The following is a 16,325-nucleotide window of genomic DNA, read 5'->3' as shown; positions in this document are numbered from 1 at the left end:
GAGCAGCCTTACCCAGTCCACAGAGGAAGACAATGAAGCCAGTGCTGATGATACCTGATAGTCTAGGATCAGATGGAAGGGGAGGAGGACCTTCCCTATCATGGGACTGAGGGAGGGGCATAGGAGAAGAAGAGGGAAAGAGGATAGACTTGGGAGGGGAAGGGAGAGGGGGCTACAGCTGGGATACAAAGTGAATAAATGGTAATTAATATGAAAATATAAAAATTTTAAAAAGTGAAAAAAAATAACAGAAATAATAAAAAAAAAGATGTCTGAAAAAGCCGTAAGCAATCATACTATCAACTGTTTATCTAAAAACAAAAGCAGCGACCCCGTATCAAATGTAATTCTGTGTATAAACACACACATGGTTTAAAGAACCTTTCCTTATCTGTGCTGACAATGCTCCCTCCAAGAGCCAAAGATCACCTAACAAAAACTCTGCCCAGACAAGAGCTGCTTTCTTTTGAGTTGTAGGTCAAGGCTGACTAAGAGACTCTCAAAACAGACAGCTCATTGCTATTGTTTTGGTTGCCCCCAAGAGGTAGAAAGTAAATCCCAATTACTAAAAACACCATGAATTTCAGAAACAGGGCCTAGAGACCCCGATTTGGAACAGATTTTTAAGTCTCTTTCCTGAGGACTAGCTTTCACAGTACCAGAAGGCATCACAAAAGCTTACAAAGGTGGAAAAGCAACTACCGACCCTACCCACCTCTGTGGTTATGAAACTCAATGACCAGAATGGTTCCGTAATCCTAAGGGAAACTACTCAGTGCTAATGACATCATGGTTACTGTAGAGCTCACAACTACCACAGTATAATCTAAGCATCTGTACTTAAGAGAAGCATAATCCTTTCTCTTTGCAGGAGGAGTTTATTACTGACAACCAAAACCAAACAAAATGCAGAGTTGTGGAGGCCAGTAAGGCTCAGGGATAATTGCAGAAGAGGGAGCAGAAAGATATTAAGAGTCAGATAATAAGGGATATTGCTATGAGATTTATCTCCTGGCAAATATCAGAAGCTGTGCCATAAACTCTCAACAACATGACTGCCTAAAACATGAGCTAAACAGGGACGACAACAAAAGATATGCCGGAGTAAAGAGGTAAGTCCATGAGGCCTCAGCCCTACACAAAGAACTCCACAAACAAAGGCAATTAATAAATGCTGAGCAGGAAAAACAATCTTCTCCAGTGAAAAACACAATTGGTTATCCAATACCCAATAAATACATACAAGTCATTATACAGGCTGAGCAAGTTATATTTAAGACTTTATATATGTATATATATAACATATATGTATATATAATATATAAATATATAACATATAAAAATATATTATATATACATATTTAAATAAACATATATATGTAACATATACATACATGTATATGTACATATATACATGTATATATATGTAATATATTTTATACTAATATATGTCTATGTAAATATGTATATTTACATATACACATGTATATATGTAATATATAGGCATATATGATATGTAAAATATATATTATATATTATATATATGCATATATGCATGTAACAATAATAAAAAAGAAGCAATGAGAGTAAGGAAGAGTATGTGCAGAGGGTTTGTAGGGAAATAGAAGGAAAAAATTATGAAATTATAATCTCAAACATAAAAGAAAAATAATAAAAATAAACTTTTACTCTTTTAAAAAGAAAAAAAATTCTCTTGGATAAATAAAATGCTTGAAAGTTTGAATAGTTTAAAACCAAGAGAGATACAGAATACTTTCTACATGGAACACAAAAAAAGACACAAAACAACCTGGGTGTCAAGAATAATTTTAGTCTCTTTGACAAGATAAAAATACTTACAGATTCATAATCTTTTAATCTCTTCAGAGCCTCAACCAATTCTTTATCCTTTTCCCTAGCATCAGCCTCAGCCAGTTCTGCAGTTTTCTCGGCCTCTTTTGTTTTCTCTTCTAAAATTTGTACTTTTGAGTGAATTTTCATATAATGAGTCTGTTGAAAAACGTCTGAAGTACCTACAACATGAAAAAAGAAACCATGAACTAAATTAAGTATTCTTTCCTATTAATCAGTTGTTCCCAAACAGGGAAAGAAGTGGTATGGCACAAAAGCTTCTTACGACTTAGGTCTTATATTTGTAAAACCAAAGTACTGCTTTGGTTTTATTAATAAAACCAAATTAAAAGTAGAGCTGAGTACAATTACTCTAACTAGAAGAATATGGGTTATAAAAAAGGCTGTAAAAGCCCACTTTACAAAAGATGCATTACTGTGACAAAGAAACTTGGTGGTAATAATAATCAACTTTTTTTTTTTTAATCACTATTCACGGTAAAATAGATTTTCCAGCTGGAAATATGGCCAGCCTAAAGCTCCAGAATTCTCTCCTCTGCTTCACCAATAGAGTCTGACCATTAATCTACAAAAATTAATTATTTCTTCTAAACTTAAAAACTTTTTAGCCTTTCTTTCTCCCCAGACTACTTCATTTTTCATCCTTTTGCAGAAAAAAAAAATTCCTAAAAAATTTCCTATATTTCTTTCTTTTCTCTGTTTTTGTTTTTTGTTGTTGTTGTTTGCTTTTGTTTTGTTTTCCTTGGATTGAAACATTACTTGATGATCATTTTCAGTGCCTTGAACTACCACACCAGGAATAAACAGCTTATTTCTCCTAGATGATGATATCACGTGGTTGTCAGGACTATACATTCTTATGGTGTTCCATCTCTGCACATTCATTTTAGTCTTCTTTGATTCTTTTGTTTCATCCCATCAGCTTCCAAATTAGAAGCAGTCTCAGAGATCCATTTTGAGTTATTTTATAACCTATACTCCTTCCCTTGATGACCTCAACTAGTCTTGTCACTTCAAACTGAATTTTTGTAGAGATTGCCCCCAAACTTTTATCTTTAGCCTAAACTGTGTTCAAGAACGTTAGAATCCATATGCAGGTATCTACTTAAGACCTTCAGCTGGTCACCTAACAGACATCTCAAATTTTGCATTTCAAACAGTACCTCACCATCTCTAACCCTGCCCTACTCACAGTAAAAGGACTAATGAGTATCTCTCACATCCTCCATCTAGCTCCACTTCTATTTCCTTCAAAATACAGCTAAGATGGACCACAGTTAATGCCACTGTTAGTGTGACACCCTGTCTACTAGGTTATTTCCACAGCACTTTAGTGGCTCTCCCTGTTTCCTACCTACAACTGCTATAGTCTATTGCAGACTTAGCCTAGGTAAGACAAAAGCATTCCCATCTCTTTTACCTAAAATAAAAAATCAAAGTCTTTACAATAAACCATAAGACTTAATGGCAGGGGTTTTAGCATTCTTTTTGATCTTTTGGTCTGCTATTTTTAGTAGCTCTTCCAGCTACCAACATTTACCTAATTGACTCCTTTCACACAAGTGATTTTTGAACACACTCCCACTGGTTTCAATCATACTGCTTACTCCTCCTCTACTTCCGTTAAGATTTTGTTCAATTATGTCCAAGGAGGCTTTTGCTTCACTGTCAAGATTACAATTTGTACATCACTGCCTGTGCTTTTTTATCTTCAGCACTTACTATGTACCCATTAATTTATTGTGAATTATCCGAACTACTACACCTAAGTATACTTTAATGATAAAGTTTTATAGAAATACTGGTATTTCAAACACTTAAATTAAGAGGATTTGGTGTGATAGACAAAATAGTATGACTTAGAGAATAGAATAAGAGATTTTTGTAGAATTATTTCAAATGCCAACACACAAAATTACCTCTGAAAATAATTGACAACAGTTAACATACTCACAGTTAAAGCACCTTTGTTAACTATAAAAGATGTAAAATAAAGACAATCTATTTCCAATCTCTGAGTAATTTTCAGCATGAGGGAGATGATAGAAAAGCATACATTACAAGTTTAAACGCTAGAAACACAAACTGTAATTAATATTTTGCATACTTATTTTTAAAAATTTATAATTTAAAAAATACTTCAGTAGCATAACACAATTTTATTTTTATAAAAACAATCTTTTGAAACACAATGATATATGAAAGTCATTTACTTAAAAAACATTAAATTACCTTTGTCTTTTTGAAGTTCATTTTTCAAATCTTCAATAACAAATGTATTTTTTTCCATTTCTTTTGTATACTGTTCTACTTGTTCAGTAAGCATCTTAATTTGACTGTCTCGTTCCTGGATACCCTATAAAATATTTTGAAATATCAATTAAATATTCATTAACATGAACACAGATATTTTTTAATAAGAGAATATATTTCCTTGTGGCCAAACTGTTTCTTTTAAACAGCTGAAAAGTTGTTTAAATAAATAAAAATTACATTTATTTATTTGTGTGTGTGTGTGAGAGAGAGAGAGAGAGAGTGTGTGTGTGTGTGCATGGGTCTGTGTATATGTGTGTGTATGTAGGTGTGTAGAGGTTAGGTGACATATTGTAAAAGTTAGTTCTGATTTTCCATCACATGAGTTCCAGGAACGAAACTGAGGTTGTCAGATATGATATCAAGTGCCTTTACCCACCTGGCCATCTACCAGAGCCAGGAAACTAAGTTTCTTTTTTGTTTTGGGGGTGCGGGGGGAGGAAAGGGTTTATTTGACTTATAATTCCACATCATTGTTCATCATTGAATGAAGTCAAGCAGGAACTCAAACAAGGCAGCAACCTGGAGGCAGGAGCTGATGTGGAGGCCATGGAGGGGTGCTGCTCATTGGCTTGCTCTTTATCTTATTCAGCCTGGTATCTTACAGAACTCAGGACCATCAGCTCAGGGGCAGAACCATCAACAATGGGCTGGACCCTCCCACATCAATCACTAATTAAGAAAATGCCCTACAGGTTTGCCTAAAGCCCTGCCTTATGGAGGCATTTTTTTAGTTGAAGCTCCCTCCTCTCTGATGATGTCACACTGACATAAAATGGACCTCTAACCTCTTGTTAATCTGACATACAAACACATAGCTTTTTAATTAGAACCTTTCCTTTCTCATGTATCCCCAAGATGGCATGTTAATAGTAATATCAGAATATAAGACATAACTTAAAAAAAATCCCAGTCTTTACAAATTCAATCACTTCAAAAGTCCAGTCTTTTAAAAATATCTAAGTTTCTTATATATTCCTCAAAATGCACTATACAATTGTTATCATGCTAATATGTAAAGGTGGAAAAAATATATTCTAGAACACCTCAATATTTATAGATTTTATAACTTCGGACATAGTATTTTTCCTCATCACCCACTGACTCTTGTATTTATTATTTTATATGTCTGTATTCTGTGCTCTTTTTTTCATCCAATTTAGCTCATAAGCCTTTTGCACTCCATTGAGAAACAACTTCCTCATCGTTGTTCTCATTCCTCAGCTATATCTCAAATTATATTCTATCTTTAGCACTTTAACTGGAAAGAACATACATAAGAGAATTCCAGTTTTGTTTGCTTGTTTATTTTCCTGAATGAGTTTGTTTCACTAAAAGCAAACCTTTAGGTGTCACACACAGTATTATCACACTCTGTTTACTTAGTTTAGGCATAAGCTATACAATAATAAACATTAATAAGAAGGTAGAAGGGTATTTTAAAATTTACAGGTTTTTAATAATTGTAGACTGGCAATACATAGTAATAATATAAAATGTAAAATAATTATATTCTGAAGTATAACTCTCACTCTGCACTTGATTCTAATTTTGCCTCCCCCCATTTGGGAATGTATGAGAATCTTCAAAGTTTGTTACATACTCAGTAATGGAAGCCACCAATTAGACACCCTAATAAACAGAAGAGCTTGGATTTTAACATATTTTCTTGGCATTTCAAATCTTTAGTAGGGTTTACCTGTTTCAGAGCCATAATGTTACTTTTATCAGCATCAAGTTGGGCATTTTTAAGTTTCTCTCTCAGATTATGCAACATTTGCTGGTATTCAATGATTTCATCATCTTTAGATGACAAAATTAACTATAAACAAAATAAGATCTGTTATAAAAAGGAAAATTAACAAACCACTCTTTATTGATATTTAAATACCCATAGTACATTTAAAACAATACAAAAAGTAAAATTCTTTTTTTTTTTCCCAGTGTATGGTGTAGAGTGTCTTTGTGTATATGTGTGTGTGAAGGACAGGGGTAGATGTGTGGTAGCTTTCTCTTGAGTTAGGGACTTCCACTGAACTTATGTCTTACAAGTTAACTAGACTGACTAGCCAGTGAGCTTTAGGAATCTGACTGCCTGCATACCCCCATGCTTTAACAAGGTGTTAGGGATCCAAATTTTGGGTATCATACTGTCACACATTTACTATATTGACAACATCTCCCCAATCAGAAAATAAAATTTGTTTAATTTAAAAAATGTCAGTAACTACAAGCACTATATATACAGTTTGGAATTCATAATTCAATCCTTAAAGAAAACTCTCTGGGTGTCAGACCTCACTTCTAAATGAAAAGTTATATAAATGCAAAGTGTTTAATACAAGTAAACATTAAACATTAAAATGTCATAGAAAAGTGTAAAATACCTTCAATAAATGAAAGGGTATTTTGTGTTCTTAGCTACAGGGGCCAAAAAATCATAAAGATGTTTATTAAAATCATAAAAAATTATTTGTAAGAGTCTAAATAACAAGACAAAAATACTGAGAAAAGGTTTTAGATATTTAGACATGCAACAGTTGAAAGCGTATGTAGCTAGAAAACAGCTCAAGCAAATGAAAAAAGGGGAGTACAGAAATACTCAAATTCAACACAAATTTTATGTAGTAAAAGTATATCAGTATTAAGTATGAGAAGGATGAACTATTCAATAAACATTGCTTGAATAAAAGTCATTGTGCTGCACCATTACTGTTTTTATATACATGCTTCAAATATTTAAAATAAATATAAAACCAGAAGATATTAAGTGAAAAAAGTTTTCCTTTTGTTTTTCCTTTTTCAAAGTGTATTAGCTGATTTATTTATTGGTGTATTATTTATTTCTTTATTTGTATTTCCTTGTTTATCTGGAGATACTGTCTCCCTTCTCAGAAGTCTACACTGGGGCTTGAATTCAGGACCCTCCATGTTCTGAATAATAGGATTAGGCAGATTCCCTCCAACATAGCAATATCAGGAATCTCTAATTATAATGAAAGTTCAAAAGCCATTAGAATATAACAAGCTTAATTATGCAATATAAAAAAAAGCACTTCATATCAAAAATTATGAGAATCAAAAGGTAAATAACAGACTAGAGGGATGTATTTGCAATTTAGGTCACAATCATACTTATAGCAATTGATTTTACCAAAATATTTCTATATCTGCAATATAATATATATCTAAAACTTCTCATTAAAACACTGCTTTCAAAGGAAAAACTGGGAACTTTCTAGGGGACTAATTCATTATATGTACAAAACTTAAATAATTAAATGCGATTCAAACAACTATTTTTTTTTCCAAAGGTTGAAAATTACATTCTACAGTTGAAAAAAATCTGGCTTGTTACTTGTTGCTGTAAGGAACTGAAAAGCAGTCATGTTTAGTCATTCATGGACTGTCTGTTGCTGTTTACAAGGGAAACAGCAGCCTGGTGGTTACAATATTGACAGGATAGCTAAAACATTAACTTTCTCTAGCTTCACAAATTAACTGATCCTTTCATGATGCATTCAGCTTCATCCCCATCACAACTACATTTGTTTAAATAGATTATATGGAAAGGTCAGATAATCTATTTCTAACTGTAAACAATTTCTAACTGACAACAAGGTCTATGTGGGCATGACCAGAAGTGGAGACACCAGAAGTGACAGGTTTTACCCTAAGAATTACTAATTCAGTCATCTCAGTTCATTCACAAATAGCAATCATCATAAGCCTAGCTTCTTGGAAGGGATTGGATCTGGAATTAGGTGAGATTGAAACTTAGAAATCAGGCACAGAAAGGGGGTACTCTGAAAAGGCTTCCAAATGATTTATTAAAATCTTTTTCCTAATTTTATTCCTGATTAATCTTACCTTGAAAGTGCTTGTTAATAAATGAGCTCAAGGACTACATATAGACGTTTTAAAGCTTTTATAGCCAGGACATGTAATAAACTTAACAAAAATGTTATTATCTGATGTAAATCTTTAAGAATCAAAATTGAAGTTAAATCAAAATACAAAATGAGAAAAAGTTCTATCAATTGAAAAAGTACCTTCCATTCTTCTACTTTTGCATTGACAGCCATCATGACGGGATCATCCTCTTCATCCTTTGCTTTCAGAAGATCTGTGAGCTCTCGCACCTAAGAGTAGCAATTAGTTCGCAGCATAGTGCAAACCAGTGAAGTTTAGTGTTATTACATACGCAATTTATTTATACACTAATATATGCTTGCAGATACATTATATTACATACGTGTTTTATTACTGGTATAGTCTTATAGATAAAGGTGACATTTAATGGCTGTCCTAAATGAAACTTTAAAATCTGAAACACTTCAAATTGGACACTTTTTATGCTGCCTCAAGAGCAATATTTTATATCACATTTCCTGTGCTATATTTTAGTCAAAAGACAGGTATATAAATACTATATTCATCATATACATTTCAGAGGCATATGAAGCACACATGAATCTAGTGTTTAGACCTTTAATTTATCCTTAAGATAGCTCATGCATATACGTAATCTATATTACTTCCAAAATCTAAAAAAAATTCACAATCTAAAACATTTTTGATGACATTTCGGATAAATTACATACTGTGGTATAATTATTTTATTAGTAGACAATCATATTTTTAAACATTATAATACTTCTAAAACACGTTTACCCCATATAAATAAGAAACAAATATTGATCTTGGATATATTCTCAGTTTTTTAAGAAGTAAAATTAAATATTGTAGCCACTAGATTTTTTAAAAATCTGCATAGCCCTAAAATTATTTATAGCAGTTCTATCTACACTCACTCGAGCATTTTTACATTTCTCAAATAGCAAGAATTGCAGGTGCATGTGAGACAATTAAAGAGCCCTTGTGGACAACTATTATGAGGATGACAACATATTACTATATTAAGATAAACAACAAAATCAACATCCTAGAAAATTAAACTATTTCTAGTTTCAAATGCACAGCAATGAAATCACATGAAGCTTATGAGAACAAGGCTTGGTTTCAATAGTAACTCTTACTTGAAGTCGATAGTGCTCATTCTCTTTTTTAATCTGGTCCATAATGCTATCTGTTTGATGCACAATGGCTTTCATCCTGTTATATTCATCAGTCATCTTCTCCATTTCCTGTACAGACTCTTCTAGGTTTTTCCTCATTTCTTGGTTCTGAACTTCAATTTTCTCATTAGCTTCTGTTAAGGTCTAAAAATGTTAAATATACTATTGCTTTAAAATAGTTTTACAAGAATCTTAAATTTATACTAAACTGTAATTAAATAGAGCCATAAGGTCTTCTAGAGAAAAAAAAAAAGATTCGTCATAGACCATTAATACCATGACATTGGCCAATTAAGGCAAATTTCAATTGTTCTTGGTGCCCAAGATAGACAAATATAAAGAGTAAATAAATAATTGAAAACTTAAAGAAACAATTTGTTTTTTGTTTTAATAGAACATGGTATAGCCAGAGAGATGTGTCAGTGACTAAAATATTTGCAGTGTGAACATGCAAATGCATATAAAGTCAGATAGAGCATAGTTCATCTTTATTCCCAGTGCTCCTACTATAAGATGGGAGAGAGAAAACAGGTGAATCACTGGAATTGTGAGCTAGACAGCTGGAATACAGAGAGGTGAACAACAGAGGGATCCTACCTCAAACGAGGCAGAAGCTGACAACAAATACCAGAGGCTATCCTCTGATCTCATCCCACATGCTGGCACCTACTCACACATACAAATTCACAGACAGCATTATACATACACTAAACAAAACACCTAAAACACTCAGTGGCTGGCTCTTTGATCACCTCCTCCTGATGGGGGAGCAGCTTTACCAGGCCACAGAGGAAGATAATACAGCCAGTCCTGATGAGACCTGATAGACTATGGTCAGATGGAAGGGGAGGAAGACCTCCCCTATCATTGGACTTGGGGAGGGGCATGGGAGGAGATGAGGGAGAGAGGGAGAGTCCACTTGGGAGGGGATAAGGGAGGGGCTACATCTGAGATATAAAGTGAATAAACTGTAATTTATAAAAAATACACAGTGGCAAATACATAATCAAAAAACAACAAAGAGGGATAAATAGTAGATTACCAGCCTGGTAATAAAGTTTCTAAAACCATTGTTCTGAACTGACTTACTCATTTTACCTGAATTTCATCCAGATATTGAACAAGTTCATAGTTCTTTTTAGACAGCTGTGATCGGTAGTCACTATCCTCTCCTCTCCTTGACAAAAGGGACTCTTTTTGTGAATCTATTTGTTTCTGGTAGTCCACAATGTCCTGACGAAGCTGTTCATTCTGAGGTTAGAGCAGGTTAGAGCAAACACAGTAGTCGTCCATTAATAACACATTCCAGAACCAAACAGGAAAAAACAACAGGACAACACTACTGAGAAGGACAAAATTCTACCTGTTAACTAGCTCTCCCAGAGCATCTCTCTAACTCCCAGTGTTCCACTACCCTTACAGCCTCACCTTTTTCTTTAGACGTTTGTTCTTCAGGAAGGGACAGGAAAAGGATAGTTAGAAATGAAAAAAGGCAACACAAATTAAACTAACATTTATAAATCAAGGGAAACAAGAAAAAAGAACATTTTAGGACAACTGAATATATTATTTAAATTAGCCAAAATAAATAAAATTATAAGGAACTAAAAAAAGAACATTTTAACTAGGTTAAAAAAAGTTAAACAAGAGGACACAGTAGGAGAGACTATGAGGAAGAACAGGGATGAAAAAATTTTATGATCATATTTTAATTAAAATATTTTTGTTATCAAATATAAAATTATTATTTAATGCATAAAAGTAATAATACAACTTATAAAGATTTTATGAGTAACAAAATTACGAGAATGCTGAACAAACAGCTGTGAGAAAAGACATCGACTCAACTGCTCAATTAGTAAGATGGCTATGTAACAGGAAGCAAGATTTACCACACGGATCTATGGGAGGGGTGAAATACCTAATGGCTTAATATTTTGGTTGACTTTGGAATTCCCTGAGCAAGGTCATCATAAAACAAGCCAGTATAACTACCATCAGTTATACAGATTACAATCTACTAAGTAAACATTTTAAACAAGTAAGTCTTCGTTAAACCACCACAAAACTGGAAAGTCTCTACTAACCTCTCTTCTTAACTTGCTGTTTTCATTTTCTGCCTCCTCATTTCGAAGAGCCAACTAAAACAGTAAAATAAATAAATGAATAAGATGATGAAACTCAAAAGTAATTCAATTTTAATCCCATATTTAGCTTGTTGATTTTAATTCTAAATCCTTTCCAATAGAGAACATTTAACTACTAAAGACTAGTAAACACTTCATAAAGAATAAAGAATAAAGAAAATATTTTTTTTAATTTTATTTTTTCTTATCATTTACATTTTATTAACTTTGTATCCCAGGTGTATCCCGCTCCCTTGTTCCCTCCCAATCCCACCCTCCCTCATCTCCACCGTACCCCTTTCCAAGTCCACTGATGGGGGGGGCCTCCTCCCCATTCATCTGATCCTGTTTTATCAGGTATCTTCAGGACTGGCTGCAAAACCTTCCTCTGTGGCCTAACAGGACTATTCCTCCCTTGGGGGGTGGGAGGTCAAAGAGCCAGCCATTGAGTTCTGTTAGAAATAGTCCTTATTCCCCTCACTATGGGAAACCAATTGGTTACTGAGCTACCATGGGCTACATCTGAGCAGAGGTTCTAGGTTATATCCATACATGGTCCTTGGTTGAATGTCAGTCTCAGAAAAGACCCTGTGCCCAGATATATTTGGTCCTTGTTTTACCACCTTGAGTCTGGTGCCTTAGATCACTTGGCCATCCTGACACCCATCCTCACTTAGAAAGACAAATGGGATGGACATTGGATGTAGGAGCAAACAAGTTAACAGGACAGGAGCCTACCACAGAGGGCCTCTGAAGGACTCTACCTAGCAGTGTATCAAAGCAGATATTAAGACTCATAACCAAACCTCTGGCAGAATGCAGGGAACCAAAAAAAAAAAAGGGGGGGGGGTGGAGTTAAAATGACCTGGAGAGGACAGGAGTTCCACAAGGACCAAATATATCTGGGCACAGGGGTCTTTTATGGGACTGTTTCTCCAAACAAGGATCATGTATGGATGCAACCTAGAGCCCCTGCTCAGATGTAGCCCTTGGTATCTCAGTATCCAAGTGGGTACCCTAATAAGGGGAACAGGGACTGTTTCTGACATGAACTCTATGGCGGGCTCCCAACCCCAGGGAGAAGCAGCCTTGCTAGGCCACAGAGGACTTTGCAGCCAGTCCTGAAGACACCTGATAAACCAGTATCATATGGAAGGGGAGAAGGTTCTCCCTTTTCAGTGGACTTGGAAAGGGGCAGGGAGGAGATGAGGGTGAGAAGGTGGGATTGGGAGGGAAAGAGGGAGTGGGATACAGCAGGGATACAAAGTTAACAAACTATAACTAATATTAAAAAAATAAAAATTAAAAAAGGAAAATATTTTACAGGAAATTTAAAAAGTACCATAAATATTCAATTTTAAAGATTTAAAGAACAACAACAACAACAAAAAAAACCTATATATACTAAAGCAAACTAAAGGCTAAAAATGACAAAAATTTAAAAGTTATATTACTCAATCTCCTAAAATCTGTTTTAGATCATTCTACCTTTCCTTTATGCCAAGGAAAAAAAAAAATCACTCTTTGCACTTTATAAACTCTCAATATATAACAAATGGCAGATAAATAATTAACAATCTGAAATCAGATTGGCCTAGGTTTGATTATAATTCCTACTTTAGTATGAAAAAGCTATTTACTATCTCTTAAATCATTTCATCTGTTTTGTTGACATGAGGATGTAAAGTTCTTAGCATGATGCTCAACAAACAGAACAGCAAAAAATACTAAATGTTGTTTTTGTAACCTAAAACAGTTCATTTGTGGCAGTTTCCTTTTTCTTCTGGGCAGAAAAAATATTATAATCAATATGATGCTTTTTTATTACCTATATTCCATAAGACATCCTTTTCACGGTCTTTTATTTTTCTGTTTTCTGTCTTATTAAAGAAAAACTCCAAACATGAATATATGCAACAAACTTATAAGCAAACCTATAAGGAGGCATATGATGGTTCTTTAGACACTAGGGGGCAGCAGCTAGGAAACAGAAGACACCATTAGGTCAGTAGAGGAAATTTGATTATAGAACACTACTAAATCAATATTACATTTCCTGAACATCATAATTCTATTTTGGCTGTATAAGTGAAAACTTACTTTTGGAGACCTATTTAAGTGTAATGTATTATTATGTCTAAAAGTAAGTCTCAAATGGCTCAACAAAAGCAAAATGAGAGATGAAAAACTATATGTACAAAAGAATAACAGAAATATTAATTGATGAATACACATGAGGAGAATATGACTATTATTGGTTTTTTGACAATATTTATAAAATTATATTTTCTAAAATAAAACATTTAAAGAAAGTTCTTAGTAACATCCAAAGCAAATGTAAATTTTAAGAGTTTTGATAGGGATTAAAATAATGACTATTATTATTATCTGGTGTAGTATGAATTTTACAATTTTTATTTCTTTAAAAACACAAAAATATTATGGAAATACGTTTTCATTTTAATCCCAGGTGTGGGGATACGGGACTGCTTCACAGTAGGTGGCTATGATATGCTTTGTGCAGGCCTGATTTTGCCAGCTGCAGATAGCTTCTGTGAATGTGAGACATTTGGAATTCTGGGAACTTTTCAGAGAATATACATATGCTAGGGCCCTAAGAGGCAGGGTTGCTGTTGCTGCTGTTGTTGGCTGGTTGGTGGTCAGATGCTGTCGGTTGTGATTTGTTAAGTAGTCTTGGCACAAAGAAATGAGAAATAAGAAATTAGATATCCTGAAGAAGATCAAATTTGTCCCAAGGAACTTGACACCCCTAATCAGCAGGTAGTAGTCTAACAATAACGCTGCCCTCTTTCTTTCCTATCTATCCTTTATTTTATTTTTTTTCCTAACTAGTGTTACGAGGTTCATAAGGGTGGAAGAGAGAAAAAGGAACACACAAAATAGCAAACACTGGTTACAATCTGGTACTATCTGTCCAATCATATTCTAAACTGGAAAATTAAGAATTTAATACTCAAGAATTCAATGTTATTCTACAATGTTATTGGCTTCTCAAACTCTGCACTCTTGATGTCTTTCTTTCAGAATATCTTCATTATTTTATTAAATATTTGCCAGAGATACATTGTAAGATCATTGTTCTAGCTTCATTAATAGCTGTACTGAAGACCAATACACTCTCATGATTTGTCCAGTGTCTACTGTGAATACGAGATTCAAACATTTCTTCTTTGAGTATGTCCACAAAAAACTCAAATTTAACTGTACAATACTGAAACAATAATGTTCAAACTCTAAACTATTTAGTGTTCGAAACATGCCCATACCACAAAATAGACAGACTCTCCATTACTCTCCCTCATCAACCACCACACGCAGTTACATCTCTTTCTATCAAGCGTGTGTCTGTCTTCTAATCCCGTCAGTTATTGCCTTAGTTAGGCCACCATTAGAACTTGTCAGAATTATTACAAACGCTTCCTTACTGACTCTGACCCTCTCCAGTCCACTTTCCACAAATGAGTAAGCTTTAAAAGGACTGATCTGGCCTATCCTTGTCTTCAAACATTCTGTTTTGGTTCTTTAAAAGAATTCCTTAGGACTTGGCCTTTCCCAGGAGTTCTAGAGAATTAAGGCTGAGAAGGTATACAGATTTTAGTATGTTTATTCTATATTATTTGTTTAATATCCACTTATAAGTGAGTATATACTATGTGTGTCTTTCTGTTTCTGGGGTACCTCACTAAGGATGATCATTCCCACTATTTGCCTGCTAATTTCATGATTTCCTTATTTTTAATTGCTGAGTAGTATTCCATTGTGTAAATGTGCCACAATTTCTGTATCCATTCCTCAGCTGATGGACATCTGGTATGTTTCCAGATTCTGGCTATTATGAATAAAGCTCCTATGAACATGATTGCGTATATATGTCCTTGTTGTATACATGAGCATATTTTGGATATATGCCTAGGAGTGGTATAGCTGGATCTTGAGGTAGTACTATGAAGCTAAGCAAGAAGGACGACTCTGGGTAAGATGACCAGTCCTCATTCAGAAAGGCAAATGGGATGAACATCAAAGAGGAAGAAACCAGGGAACAGGAGAGGAGCCACCATAGAGGGCCTCTGAAAGACTCTACCCAGCAGGATATCAAAACAGATGCTGAGACTCATAGTCAAACTTTGGGCAGAGTGCAGGAAATCTTATGAAAGAACAGGGAGATAGAAAGACCTAGAGGGGACAGGAGCTCTATAGGGAGAGCAACAGAACCAAAAAACCTGGGCCCAGGGTTCTTTTCTGAGACTGATACTCCAATCAAGGACCATGCATGAAGATAACCTAGAACCCCTGCACAGATGTAGCCCATGGCAGATCAATCTCCAAGTGGGTCACCTATTAAGGGGAACAGGGACTATCCCTGACTTGAACTCAGTGGCTCTCACTTTGATCACCTCCCCCTGAAGGAGAAGCAAGCAGCCTTACCAGGACATACAGGAAGACAATGCAGCCAGCCTTGATGAGACCTAACAGGCTAGGATCAGATGGAAGTGAGAAGGACCTCTCCTATCAATAGACTAGAGGAGGTGCAAGGGAGAAGATGAGGGAAGGAGGGCAAGATTGGGAGGGGATGAGGGAGTGGGCTACAGCTGGGATACAAAGTGAAAAAAATGTAATAAATAAAAATTCATTCATTCATTTTTTTAAAAAGCTGGGAAGGCAGGGTAGGAGAGTGGTTGACAGCACATTCTTGAGTGGGACTCAATATTCAAATCCTCACTATCATTTCTTTGCTGCAACAATGGGCACTTGCTTAATTCCTTGTTTATCCCTTCATTTCTACCATATTAGAAATGATTTCACTCTCACATATGTTAAGTAAAAATAAGGAATGATAAACTAATGCATAGAAAGTATGTGACAAATGATAAAAACTCTACCTGATCTATATTTCAAGTGAGTAATTGAATATTTC

The 16,325-nt window shown here is 34.5% G+C and overlaps 1 protein-coding gene across 3 annotated transcripts in view; it reads right to left on the bottom strand.

The window, feature by feature from the left end:
* Positions 1-16,325, bottom strand: part of Cep290 (centrosomal protein 290) — a 104,910-nt gene that overhangs the window by 76,775 nt on the left and 11,810 nt on the right. For all 3 annotated transcript variants that reach the window (XM_060377963.1, XM_060377961.1, XM_060377962.1), the window contains exons 7-13: positions 11,351-11,404; positions 10,362-10,514; positions 9,225-9,407; positions 8,238-8,327; positions 5,885-6,007; positions 4,105-4,228; positions 1,861-2,033 (exon numbers count right to left, since the gene is read on the bottom strand). In XM_060377963.1, the coding sequence (XP_060233946.1) occupies positions 1,861-2,033; positions 4,105-4,228; positions 5,885-6,007; positions 8,238-8,327; positions 9,225-9,407; positions 10,362-10,514; positions 11,351-11,404 (900 nt within the window). The remainder of the gene's footprint in view (positions 1-1,860; positions 2,034-4,104; positions 4,229-5,884; positions 6,008-8,237; positions 8,328-9,224; positions 9,408-10,361; positions 10,515-11,350; positions 11,405-16,325) is intronic.

This window comes from Meriones unguiculatus, chromosome 2 (assembly GCF_030254825.1).
Source record: "Meriones unguiculatus strain TT.TT164.6M chromosome 2, Bangor_MerUng_6.1, whole genome shotgun sequence".
Taxonomy (NCBI): domain Eukaryota; kingdom Metazoa; phylum Chordata; class Mammalia; order Rodentia; family Muridae; genus Meriones; species Meriones unguiculatus.
Note: the sequence above shows the minus strand (reverse complement) of the source record. Positions and strands in the feature narration are given on the sequence as shown.